The sequence below is a fragment of the Pleurodeles waltl genome, chromosome 3_1, assembly GCF_031143425.1.
Source record: "Pleurodeles waltl isolate 20211129_DDA chromosome 3_1, aPleWal1.hap1.20221129, whole genome shotgun sequence".
Lineage (NCBI taxonomy): Eukaryota > Metazoa > Chordata > Amphibia > Caudata > Salamandridae > Pleurodeles > Pleurodeles waltl.
The window spans coordinates 1775686375-1775701188 of NC_090440.1; the positions used below are offsets into that span (position 1 = coordinate 1775686375).

The window sequence follows — 14814 nt, forward strand, 5'->3', positions numbered from 1 at the left end:
TTATTCAAGCCCTTCTATTGTATTAGTAGCTCTGGCATACCAGATGGGCTATTGTCAGAGCTCTTGTATAATGAAATTGCTGCTCTAAGTTGTCGCCACAACACAAGACTCCCATGGACAAGTAGATATCTGAGGAACACTATACAGGCGGGATTTAATCATCCAGTCACATTTTCTCCTAAATGGCCTTGTTAAATATCCTTGAAGATGAAGGATAAACAAACAGTGAAAAAGCCTTGGTCTGACTGGGGTTAGTGCACACCAAAATAGACATGGCTTAGAACAGGGAGAGTTTGTCAGCACAATGAACTGAGAAATGGAATCCAACCTGAAGCTCAAGATGAATCAAGCCACTGGCTGTCCCAGAAAACACTCAGAAATATGGAGAAGACAGATGCATTTCCAGTTTGAGGAGTTGAGGGGATGTATTAAAACTGAATGATTAGACTTCACAGATTTCCTTATTTTCATGTTTTGCTACACATTAAAAAACCTCAATAAAAATGATTAGAAAAATAAAAGTAAAAATGAAAGAAAGGATCTCTGAAGAGGCAATACCGGGGAACCCACTTTGTGCTTAACAGTGGACCCTTCTTAGTGCTAAATCAGCTGGGCACAGCTGATACTAGGGTCGGACTAGGATATAGGACAATCAAGCAGTGCCCAAGAGGTTCTGGTCTGACAGATCGGTCTGTGTGCCACTTTTTGGTCTGCTGGGCTGGTTTTAAACTGTTAATTAGTAAGCAAACACAAAATCCATGCAGATCTCTGTGTTTTTACCTCTCTTGCACTCAGTACATATATGATATGGGAGAAATATGTGCTGATCCCCAAAACTAACTATTGATGCCCCCCACCGGCAACCCCGTCTCAAATTAAGCACTGTGCTCGTCTGATCCTTGGCCTGAAGACAAGCCCATATAAAGACTGCATGGATTTCATTTTTTCCAAAGGATTACATTCTAGAACTTAAATGATGTGCATAAATGCCTTTATGTTCGAACATCTTAGTGTATGTGTGTGTGTATATATATATATATATATATATATATATATTTAAATAATGTGACATACTTCAATAGCCAGTACAAGCTCTTCCTTCATACAGTGAAATGCAATTTTTTTTGGGGGGACAGCGCTGTACATATACTGTACTCTGTATACATATACAGGTGTCTGTTAACCCCTTCGCTGCCAGGCCTTTCCCCTCTCAGGTGCCAAGTCTTTTTTGGGCTATTTGGGGCAGTTTGGGGTTAGGCCCTCATAACTTTTTGCCACATAAGCCTCCCACGCCAATTTGTGTCCTTTTTTTTCCCCAACATCCTAGGGATTTTAAAGGTACCCAGACTTTGTAGGTTCCCCTGAAGGAGACCAAGAAAATTAGCCAAAATACAGTTAAAATTTTTATTTTTATTTTTTTTTCATGGGAAAAAAGGGTTGCAGAAGAAGGCTTGTAGTTTTTTCCCCGAAAATTGCATCAACAAAGGATTTGCGGTGCTAAAAATCGCCATCTTCCCAGCTTTTAGGAACAGGCTGACTTGAATCCGAAAACCCATTTTTCAACGCAATTTTGGCATTTTACTGGGACATACCCCCTTTTTACTAATTTTTGTGCTTTCAGCCTCCTTCCACTTAGTGACAGGAATGGGTGAGAAACCAATGCTGGATCCCAGAAAGCTAAACTGAAAAGTAGACAAATTTCTGAATTCAGCAAGGGGTAATTTGTGTAGATCCTACAAGTGTTTCCTATAGAAAATAACAGCTGAAATAAAAAAAAAATTGAAATTGAGGTGAAAAGAAAACAGCAATTTGTCTCCACATTTTCCGCTGTAACTTTTTCCTGCAATGTCAGATTTTTTAAAGCAATACCGCATTACGTGTGCTGGATTCTTCTGGTTGCGGGATATATAGGGCTTGTAGGTTCATCAAGAACCCTAGGTACCCAGAGCCAATAAATGAGCTGCACCTTGCAATGGGATTTCATTCTATACAGGGTATACAGCAATTAATTTGCTGAAATATAAAAAGTGAAAAACAGGTATCAAGAAAACCTTTGTATTTTCAAAATGGCCACAAGATACGGTGATGAGAAGCAGTGGTTATTTGCACATCTCTGAATTCTGGGGTGCCCATACTAGCATGTGAATTACACGGCATTTCTCAAATAGACGTCTTTTTTACACACTGTCTTACATTTGGAGGAAAAAATGTAGAGAAAGATAAGGGCCAATAAAACTTGTTTTGCTATTCTGTGTTCCCCCAAGTCTCCCAATAAAAATGGTACCTCACTTGCGGGGGTAGGCCTAATGCTCACGACAGGAAACACAACAAGGACACATCACATTTTTACATTGAAATCTGACATGTTTTTTGCAAAGTGCCTAGCTGTAGATTTTGGCCTCTAGCTCAGCCGGCACCTAGGGAAACCTACCAAACCTGCACATTTTCTAAAACTAGACACCTAGGGGAATCCAAGAAGGGGTGACTTGTGGGGCTCTGACCAGGTTCTGCTACCCAGAATCCTTTGCAAACCTCAACATTTGGCCAAAAAAAAAAAAAAAAGGTTTTCCTCTCATTTCGGTGACAGAAAGTTCTGGAATCTGAGAGGAGCCACAAATTTCCTTCCAACCAGCGTTCCCACAAGTCTCCTGATAAAAAGGGTACCTCACTTGTGTGGGTAGGCCTAGCGCCCGCAAATGGAAATGCCCCAAAACACTATCTGGACACATCAAAATTATAAAATACAAAACTACCTGTTTTTTTTGTGCAGGGGGGGGGCAACAGCTGCGTTTTTTTGTCCTGACCTCAGCAGCCATCTAGGAAAACTTACCAAACCCAGACATTTCTGAAAACTAGTCACCCGAAGGAGTCCAGGGAAGTGAGACTTGCATGGATCCAACAATGTATTTTTACCCAGAATCCTCAGCAAACCTCAAAATGTATCTTAAAAAAAAAAAAAAACTTTGTTCCCACATTTCTGAGTGGGATCCCCGCACCGGGACAAATTTCCTATCACCCAACGTTCCCCTCAGTCTCCTGGTAAAAAGTATACCTCACTTGTGTAGGTGGGCCAAGTGCCTGTGACAGGGAAGAGCCAAAAACATGTCGAAATTGAGGGGGAACCAAAGCGTGTCCAAAAGGGCAGTTTGAGAAAAAACGTTTTTAGGCTGACAAGTGCAGCAGAATCTTTATCGGTATAGATGACACAATGTTGGATGGTAGGAATTTTGTGGATTCCTGCAGATTCTGGAAGGTTCCATCACAAAAATGAGGGAAAATGTGTGATTTCCAGCAAAGTTGAAGGTTTGCAGGGCATTGTGGGTAAGAAAATGGTGCGGGGTGCATGTGAAGCCCACCACCCTGGAATCAACCAGATGTTTAGTTTTCATATGTGTCTAGGTCTTGTGGATTTTTCTACATGGCAGCGTGCCAAACTCAAAAAAGTGCAGCCCTCACCATTCCAAGTGGGACGATTTTGAGAGTCAGCCAAGCTCTCATGGCCCAAATGTAAAACCAAAACCCAAAATAATCAAATGTCCTCTTGCTTGCCGTGGGATAAGATGTTTTAGTGTGCAGGGGGAGAGCTGAAAGACTGTTACCCCCTTCAGTCGGGTGGGGACATAACCAGGCCCATGCTGGTTGGTAGCCACCACCCCACTATTTCTTTTTTTTTTTTATTCCATGCCATCTAGTAGACTTTCTTCCCCCCCCCCCAGGGTGTGGATGGGGGATAATTGCCCCATCTGCCCACTGGTGGGCAGAACAACTTTGAACCCATTTATTTTGGGGTGGGAGTATGGCCATACCCCCACCCTATTATTTTGAAAAACAAATCTTCCCTGGTGTCTGGTGGCTTTCTGCCCCCCTTGGGGGCAGATATGGCTAACAGTAATATGCCCCCATGGGGAAAGACCCTTGTCCAAGGGGCAGCCCCCCAGACAAAACACACACACACACCAAACCCTGATGTCTAGTGGTTTCTGGCCCCCTTGGGGGCAGATTGGCCTAACAAAAATAGGCTGATCTGCCTCCAAGGGGGGGCCTAAATACAATTTGCCCCCCAGGGAAGCGACCCTTGCCTAAGGGGTCGCTCCCCAAGTAAATATATAACTATATATATATATATACCTGGTGTCTAGAGGTTTCTGCCCCCCTCCCCCCCAGGCAGATCAGCCTAATTATATTAGACTTATCTGTCTCCAGAGGGGGCAGAAATGACCTAAAAATTATTTGGCCCAGGGAGTGGCCCTTGCCTAAAGGGTCGCTCCCCACATATAAAAAAATGTTTAAAAAAATAGCCCTGGTGTCTAGGGGTTTTCGATTTAATTATATTGGGGGGGGGGGGGGGGGGGGGGACACAGAAATGGCCTAAAAATATTTTGCAGCTCCCCTTATGCGTAAGGATAATATAAAAAAAAAATCCCTGGTGTCTAGTGGTTTCTACCCCCCCCCCCCCCCCCCCCCCGGGCAGGAATGGCCTAAAAACAATTTGTCCCCCCAGGAAGCAACCCTTGCCTAAGGGGACGCTACCCACACATAAATGAAAAAAAAAAATATATATATATATATATATATATATATATACACACACACACACACACACACACACACACATATACATACCCCTGGTGTCTAGGGGTTTTCTGCCCCCCTGAGGGCAGATCGGCCTAATTGTATTAGGCCGATCTGCCAAATGGCCTAAAAATTATGTAACCCCCTGGGGCGCGTCCCTTCCCTAAGGGGCCGCTCCCCTCATGTCCATTTCCCCTATAAAAAATATAAAAAAAAATTTTTTAAAACAGGGATTCCCTGGTGTCTAGTGGGCATTTCTGCTGCCCGATCAGAAATGCTTGCAGAGACATGAAAGGAAAGGCCTTTCCTTTCCCTTACTGCCTCTGTTGGCCCCTCCTCCCGAGCGGAAGAGAAATGCTGTTGCATTTTTCTTCCGCATCGCGCTGGAAGCAGGTGACCTCTGATGAGGACAGCACACTATTGCGTGCTGATGTCATCAGATGTCCCTGGTCGGGGGGGAGGGAGGTGGAAGGGAAATCGATTCCCCTGACCTAGGGGAGGTGGGGGAGTGGCCCTCGGTGCGAGTGGTAGCGCTTCCCCCGAGGGCCGGTAATCGGACGCAGCCACGGACATAACCATTACGTCAGTGGACCGCAAGGGGTTAAAGTCTGGTTGCAACCATAAGTGATAAATAGCTCAGACAGGAAGAGTTCACATGTATATTTATGGTAGACAGGCAGTACAAGAACTTCAATTGCAAACCAAAAAAGTCATAGGTAAACAGGTTAGTCCCATCAGGAGGTAGGATGCTGAAAGTATTTATTTACTTGACAGTTTTATATAGGGTAAACATGGCTTGTGGGTGTTACAGTGCTTTACCATGACTGCAAATGTTAAAAGGTGTATTAAGCAACTCACAGACATAAAAATAACATGAAAGAAGGAATACAAAGCAAACTTAAGTATGAAAGCAATTTTAAACATCAACAGTTTTAAAGGAACTGGGAATTGAATCCAAGGGTTAAAGGAAAAGGCAATTGCAAAAACTGAAGAGAAAAAAAAAAAACAATGGAGGTCAAAGAAAAGGTCACTGGAAGAAAGAAGATCAGGAAACAACAGGTGGGGGACAACAACAGGAGGAAGGCAGAATCAGAGAAATGCAGATCATGAGGTGTCACTGGAAAGAAAAACAACTTCATGGAGGTGCCTATTGAGGCAGTGGTAGGAAGCTTACTTTGGCAGTTTACATTTTATTTTAGGTCTGGGATTAAACAGATCACCAGACAAACAGACCTATTCCTAACAATTCACAAAATAAGAACTTTGGCTCCACCCCTTTCAACCATTGGCTGTGTATGGTATTCATCTTTCACCAATTGGAATGAAACTTTGCCTAGGACGTCTTGCCTCTGCTCTTTGAAATATTTATTTTTCAACTACTGCTATTGCAGTTTTGGGTGTATACTTCGATCTTTCAACCTGTACTTCACTGCAGAGCTCCTGATACATTCCGAGATAGTGGAGGTGTGTAGTACCATGTGATTAACACAAACTACCTTGTAGAGAGATGTGCCCACCACTGGAAGCCACCGAAGTGTTTAAAGAACTGAAGATTCATATACATTCACATTTTTATGTCCCAGTGACGAAACAAACTACTATGTGTTATACTTCCTTCAGGGAGGACAAGATGTATTTTGGGAAAACTAGACAAAAGAAAGCTCCCATAATAAATCCTTGGCAGCACTAGCAATTTTACAAGAGTTTAAGGTTGTGTTCTAGAATAAATGTTTTTTCCTAAACGTGTGTGCTGTTCCACAGAAAGCACAAAACTGGTGTTTGTAATACAGGTCTGACACTGCAGGCATCCATTTAGGATGTGCAGGCCCTCAACGCCAAAGTGGCATGCTTCATCTTCAGGCCGTGCTCCTCGCTGGGAGGGCAATGCAATGCCCAGAGGGCCCCAGCTCTGGAGCTGTTTGCTCTGTGCTTGACTCAGAAGGAGAAGTGGTAGACTGAGATGTGAAGTTAAAAATTTGTGATAGTTAATGATTCCAGAAAGAACGATGACCGTTCAACGAGTCATATTTATTGGAGCACTCACCCACGCTCCTAACGAATAAAATGCTCCTTATCGTCTTCTATCAGAAAGCATTCCATTCACAAAATTCTTAGTGCTACACCTGGTCATAAATACATTATTACACATCTCCTTCTTTTCAAACAAAGTGAAATAAATACGAAATAAAAACAATAAAATGAAACAAAATTTGTAAGATCATTTTCGACTCTAGATAACATACCATAATTTACGATTTTTTTCTTTAAAACGATGAACTAAAGCATACCTAATACATTAGAAAATAATTGTATTTGTTTGGTAATCTTTTATGTCTGCTGACCCTGACACCCAATTCATTCATATTAACATTTGGTGAATTGTATTCTTCACAATGACTCAACAAGGTATTGTCAGTAACACCCGTCTACTGTTTGAGTATGCTTTGACTGATTCACAACCAAAATCGGGATCAGATAGATGACTTAAATCACAACAGCCTTCAATGTTTACCCGTGCTAATCTGGAACAATGCCACCCTCAACCATTACTCAACATGGCTGAAGTCCTCCCAATTCTAAAAGCTTTCCAAGGTTTTGAATACTTTGATTCTTCCTTTCTGACGTGTAAGAAGCTTGATCTTAACCCAATCACCAATATTAATTGGATTATTAGATTCACTTGTTCATTTTCCTTGCACCTATATTTGTTTTTATTCTCAACATTCTTACTGGCCTCATTATATATCCTATTCATGTCATAAATCTGTACTTTGTTTTGCAACCAATATGGATTTAGACCTAATCTCGGTTTTCTTCCCTTCAACATCAAAAACACAGAAAATGTATTTGAACAATGAGGCGTACAATGATAGGACCAAATCAATTGTGCAACATGTTCCTTAACATTAATCCTAGCATTTAATGCCAACTGTATTGCCTCTACTAAAGTTCTAGTCAATCTTTCAACTAAACTGTTCATACTGGGTGCATACAAAATAGTTTGTTTATGTTTAATTCCTAGATTAAACAAGAAATCTTGTAATTTGGAAAAAGTACACTGTGTACCATTGTCAGTAGTGATACTATCAGGATAACCTTTTCTGAAACAATCTTTTAGGAACTCAATTACCTCATCAGTATTGGGTCGCCCAATCCACTTATACTCAACCCATTTGGAAAAATAATCAATAATAACCAACACATATACCTTTTCCAAATTCATACCTTCATTAGGATCTAGTAAATACATAGCTAAATCTTTCCATGGTTGTTCTGGAAACAGTAACAAATTGACCTCCGTTTTCTGTGTTTTCAAAACTTTATTAGAATCCTAACACAACATACAGTTTTTAATGAAATCAACTACCTCTGAATCCATGTACGGCCACCAAAACTGATCTCTCAATTTTTAAATAGTTCCAGATTGACCCAAATGTCTAATATGGGCTATGGAAATCAATTTTCTTCTTATTTCTGTAGGAGGTACAAAACATTCACCTTTTAGTAACATTTTGTTTTCTATGGACAACTCATTTCCAACTGTCCAGAAAACATGTAAATCCCTTGTCAAAAATGTATCTAATGGCCAACCTTTTATGATAAAACCCCTCACTTTTCCAAGAACTTTATCTTTGTCAGATGCTGAAACCCATTATTTTTCTGAAATACTGCATCTTTTGCACTTGCAACAACACATTCTTCAATCACTTCAGTATCTGTTGACATTTCATTATTGCAAGACAATCTTGATAAACAATCCGCTCCAGTATTCCTTGTACCTGGCAAATAAGACACTGTCAAATTGTATTCATACAATACGAATGAGTCTTGAAGATGCTTTACCAATACCATTTTTTGATAATAAGGAAATAAGTGGTTTATGATCAGTTCTCAATTTGAAATGTTTACCCCATATATACATCTTAAAGTGTTCAACAGACCAAGCACAAGCGTCTTGCATTCAATTGTGGAATACCTACACTCAGTTTCAGACAATGCCCTAGAACCAAAAGCAATGGTTTGTTCAACATTACTTTTGACATAAGTTAACATCCTGTTGAACTTGCATCCACAGTGATAACATTTACTGCATCACCAGAGTATGGTGAAAGTGGTTGAGAATTCACTATAGTTTTTTTTTTTTACTTGTTGAAAGCATCAACCTGATCATTAGACCACCGGAATGTTTCATTTTTTTTTTTTTTTTTAAGTAATACACGTTTTGACAAATTTAGAGTAGTACTCACATAGACCTAAAAAAGAATTAACTTGGTCTTTGTTTCTGGGCTCTTCAATGTTTTGTATCAGTTGTACAGAATTTTTTTTTGGTGCAATTCCTTTTCAGAAATAGAGTGACCTAAATAGTCTATTTCATTAGTTAAAAATGTGCACTTGTCCAAACGAATCGTCATTCCCCTAGCACTTAAAATTGTCATGACTTTGTCCAACATCATATGGTGTTCTTCTTCTGAAGTTGTATAGATCAAAATATCACCCTGAAAAGCAATGACATTCCCAACATCTTTAAATAAACAACACATTAATTTTTGAAAAACAGAAGCAGCCGATGCCAAACAAAAGGCATACGTTTATACCAAAAAGCACTATCTGCAATAATGAAAGTAGTAATGCAACGAGACTCAGGACTCAACTCTACTTGATGATATGCTGCCTTCAGATCAATCGTCGAAAAAAACTTTGAACCCTCTAACTATGTGAAAAGCTCTTGAATGCGTGGAACTGGAAAGCAATCAACCAAAATTTGCTTATTCACTGATCTTGAGTCTGCACATAAACGCAAATCTCCTGTTTTTTTCCTCACCAGAACAATTGGAGATACCCATTTTGCAGTATCAACAGGCTCAATAATATCCTCCTTACACATTTTAACTAACATCTCAGATAATTCCTTATTGACCGATAGGGGAAGATGCCTTAATTTGTGTTTGATAGGAACAGCATTTTTTTTTTAAGTTGAATGTGATGCGAAAATCTTGTTAGGTAAAGTAACTCTTTGCTAAACAATTTTTTTAATTTGTCTAATAACATCTCCAACTTATCTGTACCTGTGTTCAAATCTTGGACAGATTTATATTATCAGACAGATACACTGGATTCTTGGCATTTGGATTGAGCACCATTCCCATTTTCTTTTGATGGCGTCAACCAATAACATGTAACCCATTAAGGGCAACATAAACTTTACCACTAATTGCCCAGTTTAAAAATCTGATCTCCGCGATAAAGAATCCAAGCATATCAATTTCTTTGCCCCCAAAACCATATACTTTGACATCATTGGGTTCTAACTTTTTAATCACCCCAGTTTTTGTTTAAAAAACTGATCTGATAAGATAGTATATGGTGATCCAGAATCTGCCAAAACATTAACACTCAAACCATCAATGACGATTTCACAATCAGGTGGAATATAGTGTTCTTTATCAATTTCTGTGCAGCTAATACCCTTCCCAACATTTTCTATATCAGGCATATTTATATAATTATGTAATTTTTACTTTCTTCATTAATACCAGCATTATTTTACTTAATACACAGAATGAAACAATCTTCCATCTCGGTATCAGCCTTTAAGTCCTCCATAACTGTAGATATTGTTCTGTTGGAAACCCATCTGCAAACACTGCCAAAATGACCAATCTTCTTGCACTTGAAACATTCTTTACCTTTGGCTGGACAAAACTTGAATTGTGATGCATGTGTTTTGTAACCACACTTATCACAAATTGTTTTATTGACATTGTATCTTGAACCTTGTTTATTAGTACTGACTTGTTTTCCTTTGTTATTAGACTCATATTCCTCTGTGTCATGTAAAGATACAGCTGCAATTTCTTTGTTAACGTCATCAACATTAATAACTTTGAATATTTTATTGTACATTCAACACTCTTGGCTGTATCCACTGCTTCTTTCAAGGTAGGATTGCGTTGTCTACGGAGTTGTTCCTGTATCTTTTTATTTGAGCAGAAAATAATTAACTGAGCTCCAATATAAATATCTGCTGTTGATCCAAACTCAGTCTGCAGCCAAAATTCATAAAGCAGAAATATATGAGTCAACTGACTTATTAGGTAGTTGATGACGGGTGAAAAACGTATACCTTTCCATAACGATATATGTTTCTTCAGAAAACCTTTTTTTAAACCCATCTACAGCTTCTGAAAAACAAACACTCCTAATCTGTGGCATCCGTGCCAGATGGAGGTAACACTGGAGGTAAATGTTCAAACATTTCTTCAGCTTCAAAGCCAATTAAGTTGAGTAGTAACGCTTTTTTTCTGTGATTCAAATGAATCTCCATTAATTGCCAACGTGTAATTTTTAAGATGTCTGAACCATTTTTTCCCTTTTCATAGTGGCCTCATTTGCAGACTTTAAAAATGGCAGAGGTGGATTCCCACAGGTGTTGTTCATCATAAATATTACTACAGACAAATAGTCAAGATTAGAAAAAAAAATGAGGCTCAGTTTAATAATTATTATATATATATATATATATTTTTTTAACTGTCTTATTTGTTAAACTGCATTCATGTGCCTTAAAACGCACTTTGGTATCGATGGAAAACGCCCATCACCTAACATGATGGCCACTGATTCATGATGTCGTCCTGCCGCACTAATCTTTATACAAACACAAACTGTCTCTAAAATGGCTGTCAAGCAAATGCCAATTCAGTTCAGTTGCCCGCAGTTCAGACAAAATGCTATGCTCTGCCTCACCACTTCCTATTCCTGAGCGTATCGCGTCGATCCTTCGAGACATCAGTCATCCTGTTCACTGGAAAACAGGAACACACTATGAATGTCTTCATCTGCCGGCTACGAAGTGCCGGCAAAGAAACACAGCAAAATCTGCATTTTTGAAGATGGTGAATAGTGCCGATTTGTGGTGAGTGCTACTAGCATAGAAATTGTCGCCAAAATGGGATAGTTAATGATTCCAGAAACAAAGATGACCTTGAAATGAGTCATTTATTGGAGCACTGACACACGCTCCTAACTAACAAAACGCTCCTTATCATCACTGATCAGAAAGCATTCCATTCACAACATTCTTAGTTCTTCACCTTGTCATAAATACACTATTACAAAATTGACTATGGGTTAATAGCTGCAAATCTTTATTCTTCAGGAAAAAAAAAACATGCCAAGATTAAAAACAAGAATTACAACCTTACAAGCGAACAATGGGCCTTAGGTTCTTAAAACGGGTTCAACATGGTACATGCCTTATATGCTCCTAAGAGTGGATGGCAAATCATCAGGACCAGGTTTAGTGCCATAATAAACTCCCAAAATAGTCCTTTTGTGTGTGTGGGAAGTATTTATATGTGATATCACTATTATAGTGGTCATGTGCAAAAGTGAAAAGCACAAGAATGTAGAAAAATTGTCTCACATTGGATATCAGTAATCTGTCTGACCCGTTATTAAAAGTTGATGGGCCCCTTAAAGTGCCATGGAGCCACTTCACAAGCTTGTAAATTGCATTATAGAGAAGTGAGGTGGAGAACCTACCCACTCAATCACACTCCAAAAAGTTGAAAATAAACTGACCAATACCCCCAAAAAAGTCTTTAGTGAAATAGCGAACATTTGGCTTTTATATTGATTTGCAATTGGAAATTAAGTATTTTATCCATGGTGAAGCCTATGGATTTAACACTAAAGATGAACAAGAGCATACATTCAAGAACACCAAAGGACTGGATGACTTAACTGTTAAAACTGAGTGAGAGGGTGCATTGAGGAGACACTCCATTTTTAAAGGATTATATTTTGAATGATGTGAAGTTGAAGTCACCTAGCTGCATACCTTTTGCAGAGTTTTGGCAAGGAATAAGGAGTAAATGAGACAACAGGATAAAAATAGTTTTGATCATCTGCAGACGATTTCTTCTGTAGTGACTTGACCAATTTTTAGGCAATCAAGGAACACACCCTGGGAAAGCGAGAGGTTTGCTAACTTATGGAATGGGGAAGGAGATATAAGGTCGGGCCTTGCTAAATATCTCTTGATATTTGTCCATATTGTATACCCAGCAATTATAATGCAGGAGACCGAAGGATTAATTCAAGCTCAGTTTATTCCACAAAGAAATTAACTCTGTAAACTGCAAAACACTCAGAAGAATACAAGTACCTCTTTTCTTGAAGTAATATGCATAAATACATACAGAACACTTATTAAAATAAAATACTAAAACAGTAGTTCCAATGTGAATTAATACCCACAATACAACAGTCCATGAAGTGATCCAACAGCTTAACTTTAGCTACGATCTTCAGTAGATCACTTTCCAAGAGGTTTGTACCTAATTGTGGCTTTACATAACGTGATCCATTCCTTCTTTGACCCTGGCAGAAGAGGCCGCTTTAATTTTATCAGAGCTGCTTAGGTGGTTTTGGCAGTATTAAGCAAGGATGTAATGTGGATGGCCTGTGCCTTGAAAATAGATAGCTCAGACCGTTAAAGTTGAGCTTTCCCAACAATCACAGATAAAACACACATTGAAGAGAACATGACAACATCACAACTTCACAAATATCACTAGACACACAGAGCCTGAAGGTAGCACACAGAATTTACAAGGTACAAACTTGAATACAATGCTCTTTTTCGATACCTGCTACCACCAAAATGTTGTCTTGAGGCAGTGTGAAATTAAGGACAGCTTGAAAAAACATTTTTTTAAACATATTTGGGATGTCCTTTGGGTCAAAGATTTCAGATTGTTCCTAAAGCAAGGAATCAATTGTAAAAACAGTTAGTCGGTTTGGTTTTAATTGTATTCCTTTATTTAGCACGATAGAACAAGATTCTATGAATGTCTTTAAAAAAACGTTGCACATTTAGGGCACAGGAAAGTTATAGAGCTGATATAGTTCCATGTTGAATGTTAGCAGGTGATTGAATGTCACTAATAACACCATACTATGGTAAATAATATTCTACGTTAGATCAATTGAGTTGAACTAGGACCACAACTCCCAAAATGTAATGGGTTGTTAAATGAACAGGTAGGACCGGAAAACGTGCCCCTGACTACCTGGCATCTCATAGGAATACCAAGAGCTTAACAGTACATGACTTTAATTTTACAAAGCATTGTAGTTATCTGGTACTTCATTCAAACTACAGTAAATGAAGAGCACACCTCTCGGAATGATCCCGAGTTTTATTTTTAAATGAAAGAAACTGCTGCCTGGAGGCATGGGGTGCGCTAGCCGGCACGTAAACAATATCACGAGAGGTTGAACAAGTTCCAAGATGGCCGCCGCTTGTTCTCAAAGGTGATGTCAGAACAGCTGGAATGAAACAGAAAAAGGACTTCCCTCAAGCTACTGTTCGCATCTGTCCCATGTCAGTTGTTGGGCTGCAAACAATCCCATCGCTAACCTACCTCACCCAGCTACAGTTACTCTCCCGCAATCCAGGGACTGAGTTGTTGTCCCACCTCTTTAGTTTCGTCTCTCCAACTTTCGCGTTTCCTCCCGGCTTATTTTTAAGGAGTAGGACGAAAGGGACTGGGTGCAATGATGGTTTTCCTTCTGTGAGAGGAATGCCTTAATCTTAAATATACACAATTTCCGCTTGCCTGCCTCTCATCCCATTGCTTACCTTGAGCATCTCCCCCGCTGGTAAGAACCGCGATTGCTCGTCCAGCTGCGGACATACGGAGCTTCTCCAGGTCCGATTCGGCCATGGCTACGTCTGTTTGGGTTAAACTCTGAGTCTGCCCTTCACAGACCAATTCTTTAAGGTAATAAATCTGTGGCCAAAGGTTAAACCAGATTTACCCGCCCAGCACTCAGGCAACCCGCCTCCCTAGGCTTGGACCCACCTCCAGCACACTCCACCCACCGTGGCCATGATCTGGGAGGAGCCACCAGTACTGCAGCCTTTCTCGGTACCGGCCCGGTCACACATTCGCCAGCGGGAAGGAAATCCCTCAGACAGCTGCCGTCTTTCTTTCTTCCACCTATGGTTTTTGCATTAATATATCTGCCGTCACCAAACAGACTTATTAATCATTTATGTTGAATGGATGTTTCAAACAGGGGGTTTCGCTTTGTTAGATGGATGGCACATCCAGACGGCGTCACGTCTCCGTGAATACGCAAATGCTTAAATCAGAAGACACTTATTTCAATTGCTCGTTTGGATTTCGAACCTACTATATTCTAATTAAACGTATTAGCTACAATTTTATT

General features: G+C 39.7%; 1 protein-coding gene across 2 annotated transcripts in view; it reads right to left on the bottom strand.

Moving 5' to 3' along the window:
- The window catches only part of PFKL (phosphofructokinase, liver type), a 304230-nt gene extending 289687 nt beyond the window's left edge, over positions 1-14543 (bottom strand). Inside the window, exon 1 of one of the 2 annotated variants that reach the window (XM_069225784.1) lies at positions 14465-14543. Coding sequence is in view for 1 of the 2 variants with exons in the window: in XM_069225783.1 (XP_069081884.1) it covers positions 14222-14306 (85 nt within the window). In the remaining variant the exon portion in view is untranslated. The other variant, XM_069225783.1, reaches the window with a different exon arrangement.
- Between the last annotated feature and the right edge of the window lie 271 nt (positions 14544-14814).